This window comes from Zophobas morio, unplaced genomic scaffold, assembly GCF_036711695.1.
Source record: "Zophobas morio isolate AGI-343-1 ecotype UQ-CSIRO unplaced genomic scaffold, CSIRO_AGI_Zmor_V1 ptg000099l, whole genome shotgun sequence".
NCBI lineage: Eukaryota > Metazoa > Arthropoda > Insecta > Coleoptera > Tenebrionidae > Zophobas > Zophobas morio.
In genome coordinates, this window is record NW_026972204.1 from 16107 (window position 1) to 31849 (window position 15743).

At 35.9% G+C, this 15743-nt stretch overlaps 1 protein-coding gene and 1 long non-coding RNA gene across 3 annotated transcripts; one reads left to right on the forward strand and one right to left on the reverse strand.

Moving 5' to 3' along the window:
* The first annotated feature begins 6676 nt into the window (after positions 1-6676).
* Positions 6677-7159, forward strand: LOC135144415 (uncharacterized). The gene is made up of 3 exons (XR_010283126.1): positions 6677-6872; positions 6936-7006; positions 7076-7159. It is a non-coding gene; the product is annotated as an uncharacterized LOC135144415 (long non-coding RNA).
* Positions 7160-7669: 510 nt separating this feature from the next.
* On the reverse strand, positions 7670-11470 carry LOC135144414 (general vesicular transport factor p115-like). Of its 2 annotated transcripts, none has more exons than XM_064076457.1 (19): positions 11401-11470; positions 11131-11237; positions 11029-11079; positions 10822-10903; positions 10472-10753; positions 10350-10416; positions 10098-10259; positions 9931-10048; positions 9813-9868; positions 9635-9762; positions 9337-9572; positions 9080-9276; positions 8874-9027; positions 8641-8813; positions 8421-8590; positions 8307-8365; positions 8085-8257; positions 7835-8031; positions 7670-7786 (listed from the first exon to the last, which is right to left on the reverse strand). In XM_064076457.1, exons 2-19 carry the CDS (start codon positions 11211-11213, stop codon positions 7670-7672), a joined length of 2505 nt encoding a protein of 834 aa, XP_063932527.1. In that variant the 5' UTR covers positions 11214-11237; positions 11401-11470. The 2 variants fall into 2 exon arrangements, with proteins under 2 accessions (XP_063932527.1, XP_063932526.1); XM_064076456.1 differs by having other exon boundaries at positions 8641-8816.
* Positions 11471-15743: the final 4273 nt, after the last annotated feature.

A 15743-nucleotide genomic window follows, 5' to 3' on the forward strand; every position in this document is an offset into this window, starting at 1 on the left:
CTTGTACTGCCCTCATTAAGTTTAAATAGTTGCTTTGAAAAAAAAGTATACTGTCTTTGGAAGGAGAATAGCTTGGTGAAAATATCAGCCACGATTATTTCAGAAATTATATGTTTTACTTTATAGTTTCTTCGCTCTACAGACTCTTTAACGTAATGGTATGCATTATCACTATGACGCAATCTTTTCGATGGTGATTTCGCACTTCTAATAATATATTTATTACAGCCTCGTCATTTGTATTAATTTCTACTGTAATAGGCGCTGCAGGGAGATGTTCTATTAAAATAAATTCGATGGCTATAGTATTGGCTATAGCGTTAATAAGAGAAATATACTCAGCTTCACAAATAGTCTTATCTATAGGTTTTCTATCAATTTTAATGTTCCACTGTAATGGATTATCGTTTAAAAAATTATATAACCCGTTGCTGTACGGAAATCATTATTATCGACCCAAGAAGAGTCACAGTAACATTTAGAATAACATCGTATCAGCTGAAAAAATTAATTTTTATAAGTTTTATACGCCTTGTTTGGTAAAGTTGTTGATGCTATGATCCACGTACAGGGCGCAATTAAATAAATAAACCACACAACTAAGGGTACGCACTTTGCGTTTTAGTTTGAATTCCAACTGGTAGGTTTAATTTATTAAAATTATGTGTAAAATTGTGATATATATATTTAAACCTCAACAAGCAATAAGATTTTTGTTCTTTTGTTTGTGAAGTCTTTTCAGTCTATAGAGCTGTAAAGAAGTCTTAGCTTTATTGTCTAAAGGACAAGTTTTAACATATTGTTTTGGGCCTATAGGAGCGAACAGAGCTTTGTCAGTAACTATCTATAGGATAGCTTATTCAAAGCTTAACGTCCAGAGAGCGTGTACATAAAGAAAGAGCCTAAAAACTCAAAAGAAAATTTTTAAACATATGTTAAAGCTCTTTTAGCAGTTTTCATATACCACCCCCCCCCCCCCCCCCCGTAACTAGTTGGTAGAAACCTTCCTAAAATGGTAGTTGTATATGCTACCTCCGGCCTTGTGCTGTCAGATATGGATCAATGAGATTTTTAAGTTCTTCATTGCATTCATCACTGTTGCTAGGAGGGCTGAGTGTTGTACACTTAGTTATAAAAATATAAAATACCTTGGTTGGGGTAATCATACCTCACTGAACTGCACCTTGCTGGATTGTAGAATCTTGACTAAATTTTATCCAATTGAATTAAGTTCCTTAATTTCGTATTCAATCCAGCGTGCACCCCTATCATCATTTCCATTTTTTTATGTTCAATGCGACCAATGCATGATAATTATATGGTTTGCGTTTTTAGCGCATAAACAGATTTTAAGGTTTCTAACCTTAGGGCGAGGGAGCTGATACTGTTTACCTTCTTTATATAGAGCGCCTGTTGCATGTTTCCTCTTCAATTCACCTTTGCTTCTACATTCAACATCCAAGCTCCTATTTCTGTTCTACAGTTTTTTCTTATGCCCTATTTCCGCATGTGAACAGCTATGCATTAGCTCCACTCTTGCCTTAGGATCTTAGCTCTGTCAAATATTTTTGCTTAAAGTTAATAAGTTTACTTTTTGATTTTTTTCTCTTTAATAGTTATTTCAACTCTTTTAAGTTTACCTTTGGACTCTTATTATCGTCAGAGAACCTTACGATCTCCAGAATCGGGACATCCACTATGCTCTCCCCCTCTCCCCATCCCATTGTTTTCTATCTGTGTTATTTTAAAATACGCTTATAAATTTTATTTTTAATTAATAAAAAGTTATTAAATGTGATATCTAGGGTCAACAATAGAATGTTAGATTTCATAATGAAGAGAAATTTCACGCAAAAATTAACTAAAAAAAGAATACGAGTTTTGCAAAAACTATTAAAGCTATGTATTTTTTTTTTCTATGTTACCGGTTTTTAATGAGTAAATGTTTATAAAAAAAACCCTAAATCGTATTTGGATGCAGATCGGTTATCAAGTAGACTACTAGTTAAGTCTTTTCTTTCGCAGATATATAACTCTCCTAAGTTAACTATTATGGAAATAAAAATTATTAACCTAAGTTTTGGCGAAAATGGCTTTTTACTGGAGCAGGAAACTGTAATGGCGGATGGATGGACTGACTAGAGTAAGAATAAGGTTTTAAATAGAAAAAAAGGCTACAGGTCCAATAGCGTACTTCCGAAAGGTAACGCACCCTCGCAGTCTACAGCCATTTGAAAATCAGATTATGGGATAGCGTTGGAAGAAAAACTTCGAGAGCGCTGTAATCCATTTTTTTTACTGTTGTGTGCAAATAGTAAATGAGGGTGGGGCCTCCATCAGAGAGAGGGCTAAATTATAAAATTCATGTATTGGTAGTTTTAATCTTTGCCTTCCATAGTTCCTATGACTTAACCATAGCGCCTAAATTGAAACCTAAAGGAGAAGAAGAAGTACAACTTTGTTACTGATTTACTTCGCAGTACACCGACAGATCTTAATCTCAAGCGAGTACGTTGTGTAAAGGTACTACTTGTTAGGGCAACATTATTGCATTCTGTTATGGTGCCCTACTGGTTTACCTCTCGTCTACAATTAACGGTTCCTAGTGGGCGTTGCAGTTTATATAAGAATGGTAATCCTTTGCTTATACTTACTACTATAGCTGAGAATAAATCTTGTGCTATGGTAATTAATAGATAGTCTCACAGACATTTTTTTAACTAGGGCTCTAATGTTTTCTTTTTATTTATTTATTTTAAAATGACTACGTTACATTTTGTTTAATAATTGATTTAAGCTAAATTGAGAACGACAAGGCCATTTTAAACACAAGTACTCCTAAAAAATTACTTAAAAAATTTTATTGGTGGCTCCATATATTTATATAGCTAAACCTTAAAAAACCATAATGTTGATAGAAATAAATTCGTGTTAAAAAGGACTGATATGTTTCTTATTAAAGCAAGGGTCCATAAGCTTTCCAATAGGAAAGGTCTAAAAAAGAGTTTTATGTCTTTCTTTTACGATTTAATTAAACTATAATATCTAGAGTCATTGTAGGTATTAAACTTTTATGAACATAACAAACTACATTTGATCTTTCTATTTCACTGAACTAAATTTAATTAATATAGTACCAAATCTTTATTTCGGACACCCTACCGTCAGCGGAGAGGAGGACATACGGCTAATCCAAAAGGTAGAGGTAACACAGATTAAAGTTAAAAAAGGGTACAAATCTACTCTTTAGAATATCATCGATTGACTGGTAACTTAACTTTTATTGCTTATTAACTACAACCCAAAAAAAAAACAATCTCTCAAGAATGTCCAAAATATATACAGTTCCGGGCTCTCTTTATTCGGCCAGCGAAGTTGTAGTATTTTGTAAAGAGCTTAAGATACAATCCCAAAAGAGACTGGGCTACCCACCCTTGATAGAAAAACATTTTGTATATGTTTGGAGTCTTTGCAAGGACTTTCCAGCTTGTAAGTGAAACTTTAAAGAAGGTATTCTGGACGGTTTCCCTTTAAGTGCTTTTGTTTGGCGGGGAGGGTGTGCAAGTAGGCCATATCCAAAAAATATACAACTTAAGAGATTTAGCTGGTGACGAAGTTTTTAATGTTACTGTGATATTTTAAAAAACGATTTAAAATGAAGATAAATTCAAATAAATATGGATAGAGTTATTTTAGATGTATGACTGAAATCGTTAGTAGACGATTTTAAAACTTACTGATGAAGAATTTTTACATGGTTAAGCCACATTTTCAAAAAGATATCATATACGGCCCTATATAAAACTGTTCTGGGAAATAAAAATTTAAGGTATTAAGTTTAATTCAGTTGTACACTCAAAAAGAGCTACTATCTATGAAGGAAGAGAAAAAATATATAAAGTAGTCAAGATGCTTGAGGTGAGACCTAAAAGGACAGTTAAAGCTAAATGGGATTTGAAAATGGATCCCTTGATAGACGGTCTCCTCAAGCATAAAGGAAAATTTAATGTATTTCAATTTCAATCTATTGTCAATGATTTTAGCTACAACTTTTTTCTTGGCCGGTCCACTATCAATTTAAAAGATGCTAGCGGGAGGATAGAAGCTAATTGTTGCCTAAAATCTAAATTATTGGATCGCATCAATGTTTTTGATCCCAATGAATTTTTTTTATTGATACCAGGAAAACGTATATGAATAAATTTGGTTTGGCTCTTGATGGTAATGCCACCCACGCATACTTTGAGCGTTAAGATTGATCTACAGATTTACAGAAATGGAATGCAGGCTTTCTTAAGGAGGGGTAAGGAACAAGAGTTTGCCGAAATACTTTACTTTTCTGAAACAAATATGCGTAGTGAATTACCTCAACCTAGCGGTAGCTTGGAAGGGGTGAAAACACTCGATGGTGCCTTGAGGAAACGTACCACTGAGGTAAGGCAACGCTATGCCCTATGTGGCGCGATTGAGCCGAGATCAAAGGCCAGCAAGATTGCCTCAGAGGAGCAACCTTCAGTTATTTTTAAGGATTATCTTGTGCTGATAAAGCTACTGATGTTGAAAGTCCGATATCTAACTCAGATATCCCGAATGTACCCGTGCCTCTTGCAGGAAGTGGACAACCCCCTTTAGATTTTGTCGATATCTTAATAGAAAGGGTTAATAGCATTACCGTGGATAGACAAGATAAACGTGAAAACACGGCATAGAGCTTATGAGGACATAAGTTATAAAGTTAATTATTGTAATTTTTTTAGAAATTGCTCTTGATATGGGTCCTATTGGCAACCTAGTTAAACTACATAAAAAATAGAAAAGAAATACAAAAGTTCTGGCTCTTTGACTTTAGGAAATCTTTAAATTCGTTGTTTGATGCCCGTCGCAGGTCACCTGTAAATTCACACCAGAACTTTAAGAAAGTTGTTGATAAAACTAAAAAGTATTTTTTTGTGGGGCAACCATAAATTTTTTTACCTTTTATATACTCTATTGGTGAAGGCTTTGTTTATTTTTGGTCTGAGATCAAGTTGAACTGTGATGGTGAATGAGAATTTTGTATGCCTTCGTTTTAGGGTCCACTTGTGTACCTTTTATAATTTCAATTAATAAAATGTTATCTCTACCTTTATTTTACAATCTATGTTATCAGATACATATTTTTATATATACTTCAAACTATAAAATCTTGTAAGGTAGATTTTGCGAACAAGTGAACCGTTTTACATACTTTTGTGGGTATACCTATTAGTAGTAGTAAAAATAATTTCCTAATTGACTACATTACATTTTTTTAAATTATCTTTTTTCTTAGCACTTCAAGTATCCTGCTATTTAGTGCTCTTTACTCTTGGACTTTATGTTACTTCCGTTGAGGCTCTTATATTTATCGGTTTTATAATATCTTTTATTTAAATAGTTTAGGGTATACATACATGAAGGAATAGCTTAAAATTTAAAAAAATTGGGTCGATAACGAATATTTTCTAATGATGTTGCTTTGACTTTTAATTTACCTAACTCTTTCTTTGGTCACTAAAAGACTGTCCGTTAACCCTACAAACCCTCTAAAGAATAACAAGTTGTATACGTGAAACCATCCTACCCGAATATATTCTAAGAGAGAAGACTACCATAAATCAAACCGACTAATGTACTTTAATTTTAAAGGATCAAAACTGGTTTATAGCAGGGAAGGTTATTAGTGGTAAACTGTTGTGTTTGTTTTCGTTGGTTAATCGTAAGTACTCCTGATTAAGATAACCCTCTGCGGTGCGATCTTGTCATATGCGTGAAAAAACGAAAAATGATTTTTTTCTTAGTGCGTTTTCCGTTAGATTTCTGAGTCGACTTCCACGGTACCAAAACCAAAGTTTTGATGGCCATGAGTGGTTATAAATTGTTTTAACCAAAAAATTACATTAAATCCATTTCGTTTGTGATACAAATTTTTAGTAAATTTAAATAACTTTTTTTTATAGTTTTAAAAAAATTTCAATAGTAAAAAAAAAAACAAAAAAGAAGCCAACCCATTTATTATAAGCGACAAATGCCTAAACTAAATTTTTTGTTTACTGCTATTACAACTTGCTAAAAAGGTTAATTGTAATTCTAAAAGTTTTTACGATGATATAGTTATTAATTTAATTTACATCTCGTCAAATACTTTTTTGTTAAGATAATTTTACTATTAAGGTATATTTAAAAAAGTAAAGCATTCATTAGAAATCTGTTGGAAAGGATTTATAAAGCTGAATACTTAAACAGTAATTTTAAGCATTTTGACTAATTATTTTTAAGGGAAAAAATTACCCTTATATTTAAATTAAGTTAACGAATTGTGGAGCTATCAGACCAAAAGTGGCACTCTTTTTCTTCCAAAAAATTTTACAAAATCACTTTGCCTAAACGAATGACACTATGAAGGCTTTTAATTGCTTTGTAAAAGTGTCATATATTAGTTAATTCAAGCATACTATTAACTAAGATCTAGGTGGTGCTTGGACCCGAGACCTTAAACGATTTCCTGCCCTACCACTTTTTGATGTAGTGAAAGTCTAGACCGGGTGAGCATATATGGAAGGGTTAAATAATCGAAAGGCATGCGAAGTGTGCTCGTTGGAGATGAGCTTTTAAGTAACCTGCAAAGCCGGTGGAAGGGACTGTGGCGCCACCTCCTTGCAGTCAAGCGGTCATTAGTCTAGGTTAACCAGAGTTACTGAATGCTTACTCAGGGTAGAGGACGCGGGCGCTTCCGCGCTGGTAGAATTTTGGGAAAAGACCATGAATTACTTGTGGAAGAGCCTCCACCCCTCTTCCCCCCTTTAATTCAAAAACCTTTAACGCTCATAAGTAGTAAAAGCGATCTTCATAAGGTTTTTGCCCCTTTTTTTTGTGGTCGCAGCTAGCTTTATCCCCTTTTTTTTGGTTTTTTGGAGATTTTAAAGTACGGTGAGATATGTGAAAATTTAAACCTGTCAGTTTATTATTCAAACAAAACCGACAATAGGTTTACTTGCTTCTACTTAAGTTTTATGTATATATTTTGTTCTCTTTTCAACTTATTTACATTTTGCAGTATCCATTTTAAAGTAGTAAAATATTCGGACCGTTTTATGAAAGAACTGCTTTGCCATAAAAATCTGCAAAACTTTTGCGAAAAAACAGGGAATTTTACTTTTGTATTGCTGTCTCTGCAGAATAATTAGTGCTATTTAGGCTTATTTAGGTGGTTTCCCTGTGAACTGAAAGCTCAGGGCACAGAATCAAAAAATAAGAAAGCAAGGCTTGAGAATAAGGAAATTTTGTCTCAGCTCTCAGGTTTTTAGCGTCTCTCATCGTTGAAATCTATTGCATATATAAAAGAATAAAAACTACAGGGCTACAAGATAGTGTAGATGGTGTTGAGGGAGGAGAGGAAGATTTAAAAGGGGAAAGCGGTTCCGAGGAACCGCCGTCAGAAGACGGGATGGCGGAGGAAGAGGACAACGACTACCTCGAGACCTATTTTGACAATGGAGAAGGTCGGCACCCCCTTCACCAGATTTTGCTATGCTGCCTTACAGCTCGCCCCTTGGCGGTGGTAGGGCTATCGGAGCCTGACAGCGGATTGGACGAAGCTACTTTCGTATGAAACACTTTATTAGGGCCCCAACAGAGTAGGCTTGGACGTTCAGATATGTGCGTCCTCTTCCCTAGTGAACTCTTCCGCGTTGTACATCGTATCCCCGAAGGATAGAAGCTTTCTCTTTAAAATGATCTTTTCTTCATCTCGTTCTATAAGCTTAGCCTGTTTTTTTTAGCAAGGACGGAACAGAAAAGTTATAATTAACTTTACCACTAGCAACTTTTGCTCTTCTTTGCACTTTTCAATATTGCTTTTTACTTCTTTAATAGCTCTCTTGATAGTCAGTAGATTTTCATCAGGCGTTTTTAGGTAGGCTATCTCTTTTTTAAGTCTTTGCAGCTCTAAGTGTAATTCTCTCTTAAGGCGAAGGTTCATCGAGCTGCTATTCTGCTCTTCAGCACTTTTTACTAGTTAACGTGGTTGAGTGACTTTTGGTTAAGCGGGAGAGTTAAGGATTTACCCTCTCTAGATTTCTCTTTGTGCTTTGATAGATCCTCCAATTGATGTCTTAATCGTATAATTTCGTTCTTTTGGTTCTCTATTTTCTCTTGGTAAGTATTAGGTGTCTGCTTATCTGTGAGGTGAGCACTGGGTTGATTGGCGATTATCTCCTCGAGGGGCATGGTCATCACACTGCCGGTACTCTTTACGCTAGAAATCTCTATGTAGCATTAAGGAAAACCTCATTAGTGTGTCCCTCTCAGCAAGGCACAATTCCGCAAAGTGTTGATCGACCCACACCTACTCATATAGCCGCGCAGGTAAAGAAAAGGGCGAAACTGGAAAAATTTAAAACCATTTCCAAAGGAAGACTTTTCTGTTCACGCTTTAGGGCGCTGCAAAAAAATGGGTCATTTATCATCGTGTCGATGTTAGTGGAAAAACGGTCCATCCCAATCGTGTAGTGAAGGACGTGAGCAAGGGCAGATTTGTGGTCGCCCGGAAAGCTATAGTACATGCAAACGCCTAAAGAAAGTGGGTTAAGAGCTCTTCTAGAAGGAAAGACCTTGTAGTACCTAAAAGCAATGAAGATAATCCAACGAGGATTATGTCCTGCGCTTGAAGATATGAGACAGTGCGCTGGCTCTGCTGCACCAGAAATGCTAAATTTTGGGTCTCTGAAAGAAAGCTTTCTATATATTCCGGACAGGAAATAGAGGCGGTCAGAGCAATGGCAAACTGACCACACCTACTGGTGCCCTTAACTTAATTAAGGGTCGTTGGCTAGTCATTGACTTGAGTTACTGACCGAACTCTCTGGCAGTGGACTCCCTCGCATTCGAATCCGGCCCGCAAAAGTTTTAGGTGTAAAGGAACAGTTTTATCAGAGTTGTCCTTATCAACAACTTTGACGGTCATGAATATGCTTTTGGCTTTAGCGTCATCGCAGATCATGCGCGATACTTAGCCGAGAAAGTGACCATGTTGAAACAGTCAAAAGTGAAAGACAGGTACCAAGCAAAGAGGCCAACCAATTACTAATGCCGTCAGACGTATCCATGAGTGCACCGAGTAATAAGGCACCTGCAGCGAGGAGGTTATCTATGAACGGATGGGCTGTCCCCTGTGGCTGCGACAGCTTGGACACGGTGACCTGCTGCGCTTGCGCGTTTCTGTAAAGGTAGCAACCTAGACAGTATAGCGTCGCGCAGCTAAAGTTCCATACACATTGGCATAGACAACTTAATAAAGAGGGAAGGAAGAAGTGAAACCGGTATACGGGATGATGCCGGTTGTCTAGAAGATTGGCTATCCAGCTGACAACAGCGGGGCGGTAGCGAGACTTGGCGCCGTCAGAAGAAGTATTTTGGGCTGCGAATTTAGAGGCCAGCTCACCAACTGAGGGGTTGCCCTTCAATAGTTCCCCTGCACAAGCACGAAGATGTACTTTTATCTCGTGGGGAAGGGCCCAGTCTTGAAGGGTCAGCGTCAGTACGGCCTCCGTTGCCTGCTTGGGTGCGCGATAAAATGGTCTTTTTTTCAAGTAGGAAGAAATTATACGAAGACCACCTGGGCTCGACACAGTGCCATTTGGTTACTTTCACGTTCAGGATTAGAGATAGATACCAGCTCACGGAGAATGTCTAGCAGAAGCATAAAGTTGCTTGTAGTAACGAAATCCCATTCCCACTGGATCCCTAGCACCATAACATATGTTATGGCAAGTTTAGAGGGGACAAATTCTAACCGTGGGGGGCGGGAGGACTAGAATCTTTCTTATTTAGGGCGACTGATATAAACACACTGTTCAAAAGCGAGCAATACTAGGCACCTTATTAAAATCTACGAAGGGTTTTTCAGAGGACCTTATCTGGGAAAACGATGCACTCTCTCGGAAGGAAGATTGATTACTGCTGCTTCCAGAAAGCAGTGTAGAAAGAATCCTCAGACACGTACTAACCAGCGTTCCTCCACCACAATATCCTGCGCACAGCGCTAAACTCTGGAAAGCGAAAAGAAGGGAAAACCCAACCTTCCCTCACCATAATAGAAAAAAGTTGGTCGAATATATTCTCGTAAACGGCCAGCTTTTGGACGGTGGAGTTAGCGGATGTCAGCAACTCAAGCAGACATAGAGATTCACTCAACACGTGGTCTTGAGTGTCGCCTAAGAGATCAATAATCCGCTGCATTCCTGCGTCCAGCAAAAGATTTTAAACTTTCAGAATTTCAGTAATAATACGTAATATGCATAAGTAAAAATAAGTTTTAGAAAATAGCAGACCACGTGGTATTGACAATATAGACTCCTGTGTACTCTCCTTAGCGATCTCAAGTAAGCTACGGACGACCTGGAAAAGAGGATGACTTGATAAAAAGAAGAGAGTTAAGAAGATAGAGAGTCACCTGTACGCAGTAAAACCGAATATTTGAGTTGTTGCTCTCCACAAGGCTTAGAAGCGCCTCTATAGAGCTTCCTGTTTCTAAAAACTGGGAATGAAGTAAAGATAATTTGTCTGAAGAAACAGTATATTTCTGTGGTGTAGGAAGGTCGTTGGGTCTAGGATCTGAAAGCTTGAAAGGGGAAAAGATCTCAGACAATGCTTGTAAGACACACAAACAAATAGCTTCATCCTCGTATTCCGTTTGTAATAGCGCGATAAAACCCTTAAAACCAAAGCTTCCTACCTATAAAAAAGTATGCTAGAATTTGCATTGCTTTGAAGGTTGAAGGTTTAGTGAATGCGGGTTTAAACCTCGTAGGGTTGGTACGGCGCTATGAAAGCTAAGGTCTGTAAGGCTTGTTTTCGATCGTCAGGTAACGTTGACGTCAGCAATCTAAAGAAAAAAGACCATACTTAGCCAAAACAATCGTAGATAGACGTTCAGCAGAGAACTTTCTTTTAGCATAGTAATAATTATTCATAATAAATTGAATTTATAAATAAATCCAGTATAATAACCTATCACATAATAAAGCAATTTCATCCTCGCTTAGAGTCCTGTGACGCTTACTTATATTTTAAGTTTAAGGTGATATTTATCTCTTCCTAATAATTTATTACTTAGAGAGATCCTCTGGTCGCTCACTGACGTTTGTATTAACTTTTCCGGATATACTTTTATAAGCATCCCACAATATATTCATTTGTTTTTGTTGGGGCAGTAGTCTCTAAACAAAATAATTTTAAAGAAGGCGGTGAATTAAAATTATATAGGCTCCAAAAATTTAACTAATATATTAAGATAATGTAACAAAAATTTTAGCTTCACATCCTAGATGATGATATTGCCACCGAATTTTTATTTATATAACTAAACACAACACTAATAACCTCTCGTAAAGTAAGCAGCTCAAAATAGTTAAATTTTGTGACTGACAAGGATATGATTTATGAACAATAGCCAAACGGTGTTTTTACTACTTTTTTGACACTGACCTCACTGCGTAAATTACCATCATCTTTTGCTCAAATGTATTAATGCGTTTTAAAGCAATTTAAAATATCGCAAGTAAAATTTTTTTATTATATTTTTTCACTTTAAAGTTTATAATAACTTTTATCTCCGCAGAAAAGTCGGCGCCAAACTTTAAAACAGCCTTGTAAGTACCGCTTTTTCATGGTTTTAATTTACCCACCAATTTAGGATTTTTAAACTTTAAATTTAAGATTTTTACCAGTTAAATTATATATTGTAAACCTAGGTTTTGAACTTCTTAGAAAGATGAAGAACACAAATTAGCCGTTAAAAAACTAGCATTCAGACTTGGGCCCTCACAATAACATTTAAGAACGGCGCAGAATTTTTATACCAACAGATTCAGTCGATATAATCGGGATTGAAAGTTATCGTGTAGCTTAATGGCTTAGAGAAATTGAGAGGTTAACCCTAGACTGGGACTCAAAACCCACTGATTATGACTTGAGTTGCGCATTAACCTTCGTCCCTCTAAAATCTTTGTTCTTGTATACTTTAATGTCTTTCCAAACTTGGAAGTACACAACTAATAAAAATTTGGTCAATCTTAATTTTAATAATATGTTCAGACTCCATTCACCTCAAGTAGTATACCCCCTGAAATAGTCATATTGAATAACGTCCCTAGCTATTGTTAGGTTATATATAGACATAGCAGTCTGGGATATAAATATCCCAATTCGTATCTGATTGCAGTCGGTGTACAAAATAACACGTAAAGTACGACAAATATTATTTGAATTTTACAAAGTTGAGAAGAAGTCTCTAGTATACTACAATCTATACAGTTTGGGAAAAAGTGAAAGGTAATACTACGATAATACAAGCTTAAACATTAACACCGCACATATAAAGAACACAATTATTGTGGTAAAGTGTAGGATGAAAGTTCTTAAAATATTTAAAAAGTGGTAAGTAAAAACTAGTATTTTAACAAATCAGGATGTATTTCGTGTCAAAAAAAAATTAGGTTAAATTGAACCAAAATAATATTTGACCAATTAAAAAATAATTATTTTGTATCACTATATTTATTGGTATGAAAATACCGATTTAAAAAAAAACAATTTAATTCCTATTTTAAAAAGTGTCTAGCTAGAATGGGTTCGATTTCCAACTAAGCATACCGCTACCAAGGAGACCACGTGTCTAAGAAAATTGTGTGTTTAAAGGCCTGTTAAAAGTCACGACCAGCTTTCTGAATTTGCTTTCTGAGGTGAGGGTACGAGCCGCTCTCCCACTGCTTTTAAAATCTTTGTTATATATTTAATTGTTTAATTTATACCACATGTAAGAGTCACCACCACAAAAGATACAATAACAAAGAATATTTGTGGCAATTAACTAAAAAAAAATTATATACAAAAATGGTAAATATTTTTGGTCTTTGTAAAGGTATATATGGCATTTTGTAATTAATACATTGTTCACTAAGGTTCATTCGCTTTTACATAAACTGCAAATAATTTTGTTGTTTTAAGTTTGAAGATAGGCGTTTTTGCGACTCCATAAGCATCTAACGCAAAGAGGCTACAATATATAGTTTTTATGTTATCTTTAAAGCCTAACCTTTGTTATTAATATTTTATTGAACCTAGCTTAAAGAAAGCTCTAAAGCCTATGATCAAATAGTGGCTAAAAGTTCTGCGTTTGTCAAAATAGCGATAAAGTTCTGGCAGAACTTTAAAATTAGTTTAAATTTTGTCTGTAAGTATGTAAACATTAAAAGGAAGTTAACCAACTTTGAATTATTTTCTTGCATGCACTGATAACAAATTTGAGAACGCTTGCCAATGTTAGGACTTGATACCTTATAAATGATTTTCTGCCCCCTTAAGTGTAACACTTATCCCTACGCAGAATTAAAAATCTTTTCAAGTCATTATTATATTGGGCAACACAATCCCTGCCAGATTAAGAAAAGCAAGATTGTTCTTGAACAAGATTATTTTGGATATCTGCATTACTAATAGACAAGATCGGTTTTGCAGAGTGCTTGTTATCTGTTTGTAGTTTTTAAGATCCCAGTCTATAGGGCTGCAAGGATCATAAAGTAGATTATCAATTGCTTTGATATATAGGGCTAATTTTGAAAGGAGTTAAAAAATATATAAAGTTCAAGATGGGCAACCAGTTTTTGGCGTAGTAGGTATTCTAACGCCTAATCCCCTTCAGCGCAAGAGCGCTGGACCTCAATGGTCACTTTATTAATCGAAATGGCGCTCATTTAATTTTTTAAAACTGTCTAAAATTATTTTTAGTTGTACTTTTGTCCACTGGAGCCTCACTTAAAAAAAAGGCTTTCCCGTGCCGCTTAGTCAATTAAAATGTTTAGTTGATCATGCATTAATATTATCAATGATTGACGTGGTGTTTCTATGAAACTAGCATGCGCCCCTATCATCATTTTCGCTGAACATTATGTTAAATGCGACCAATGCATTATATTTTGTGATTTGCGTTTTTAACCCTTAAAACAAATATTTAAGGCTTCCAACCTTGGGCTGAGGGAGCCGGTTCGTTACCTTCTCTGTAATGGGTGCCTATTGCATGTTTTCTCTTTAAGTTATTTTTGTTTCTACTTCAATTTCTAAGCTCTGTTTCTATTTTACGGTATTTTCTTAAGTTCTATTTCCGCCTGTGCACAGCTTAAACATATAGTGCATTAGCTCCACTCTTGCTCTGAGTACTTAGCTCTGTTAACTATTTTTGCCAAAATTAATCAGTTTACTCTCTGTTTCTTCATATATTTTAACTTTTTTTGGACGCTTATTATCTTCGGAGAACCTCATGATTCCAGATAACAGGGGTCACATCGCGTTAAGCTGTTTTTAGGTGAGTGGAGAGGGGGAAAGAGCAAAGCAATTCAACAAACCTATTCCCCTGGTTCCTGGTTAAGTTCGACTGATTAAGAGTTCAATGCTTTGTGAGGGCACAAGTTCGATTCCCCGAGGCAGACAAGTTCATGGAGTTTTTCAGGTTCAGTAGAGTACTAGGAAAGAGATAGGCTCCTGAACCTCTGAGCTCGCCTGGGGGATCAAATCCGAGGATTTCTGGAATCTAAAGGGTTCCAGAGAAAGAGATTGAACCGACCTTTGGTCCTCTGAGCTACCCTAGTTTAGTGAACTAAAGGGTCCTCAACAACTTACTCGTCATAAGATTAAGGGCGAGTATCAAATGTGTACCCCTATAACGGATTAATTGCACCAAACTGAGGGGGGGACGTCCTCTTTTGGAGTTGCGGTTAATTTCGACAGAAGCAAAGGTAACTTAAAGAGAAGACGTACGACAGGCCCCCATTATAGAGTAGGTAACAGAGTCAGCCCTCATCCCAAGGTTTGGAAGCCTTAAACATTTGTTTAAGCGTTAAAAAAGCAAATCATAAAATATCATGCATTGGTCGCATTTAACATAGTAACGTCCTGCAAAAATGATGATAAGGCGCATGCTAGATTCATGGCAAGGGGAGCTAGAGTTAACACTGAAAAATATTATATTATTTGCTACCAAACGATACATATTTAACTTTAATAAATGGAGTTTAAAGTTTTTTTCGTATCCTGCAATCTATTTTTCATTTATTTATTTATTGAGGTAACATGTCACAGTGGAGACCCTAGGGGTCTAGGACTGCTTAATCCCTATTTTCCCCGCATGGGCGGTTGGTGGGTAAGAGCCCGCGCACTTTAATTAAATATTAAAGGTCATTTTGAATGCTGTAAAAGTTATTATTCGCTCATTATTATGTTATTAAGTTATTATTATAATTATTGATGTAAATGTTATTGATATTAATTTAATTATTGCGATAAGCATATTTAGTGTTTTAAATGTCATTGTAAATATTAGTATTATAGGGTTTACGTGTGTTTTTTGTGGTGGTTAGGAATCGTAAGCTAGAGCTTGGGACAAAAGTTGGTTAGCGTGCGCGTTAAACTCTAACAACTATCTGTTTGCTTCTTCAAGATGGGATTCTTCGAAAAGCTCAGTTTTACAGTCTCGGTATAAATTGCAGTTGCGAAAAAACCATGGCGCTCCGATTTAACTATGGAGAAAGTTGTTTTGTAAAATATGTAGCCTATTAGTAATGACGTCCGAAGAGGCTCACGCTGACGCGTAATTAAGTACCGACCCAACCAGAAGTTGGTAAAGTATCAGTTTGTTTTTGGCTAAGTATACTTTTTTTGCACAAAAGGGG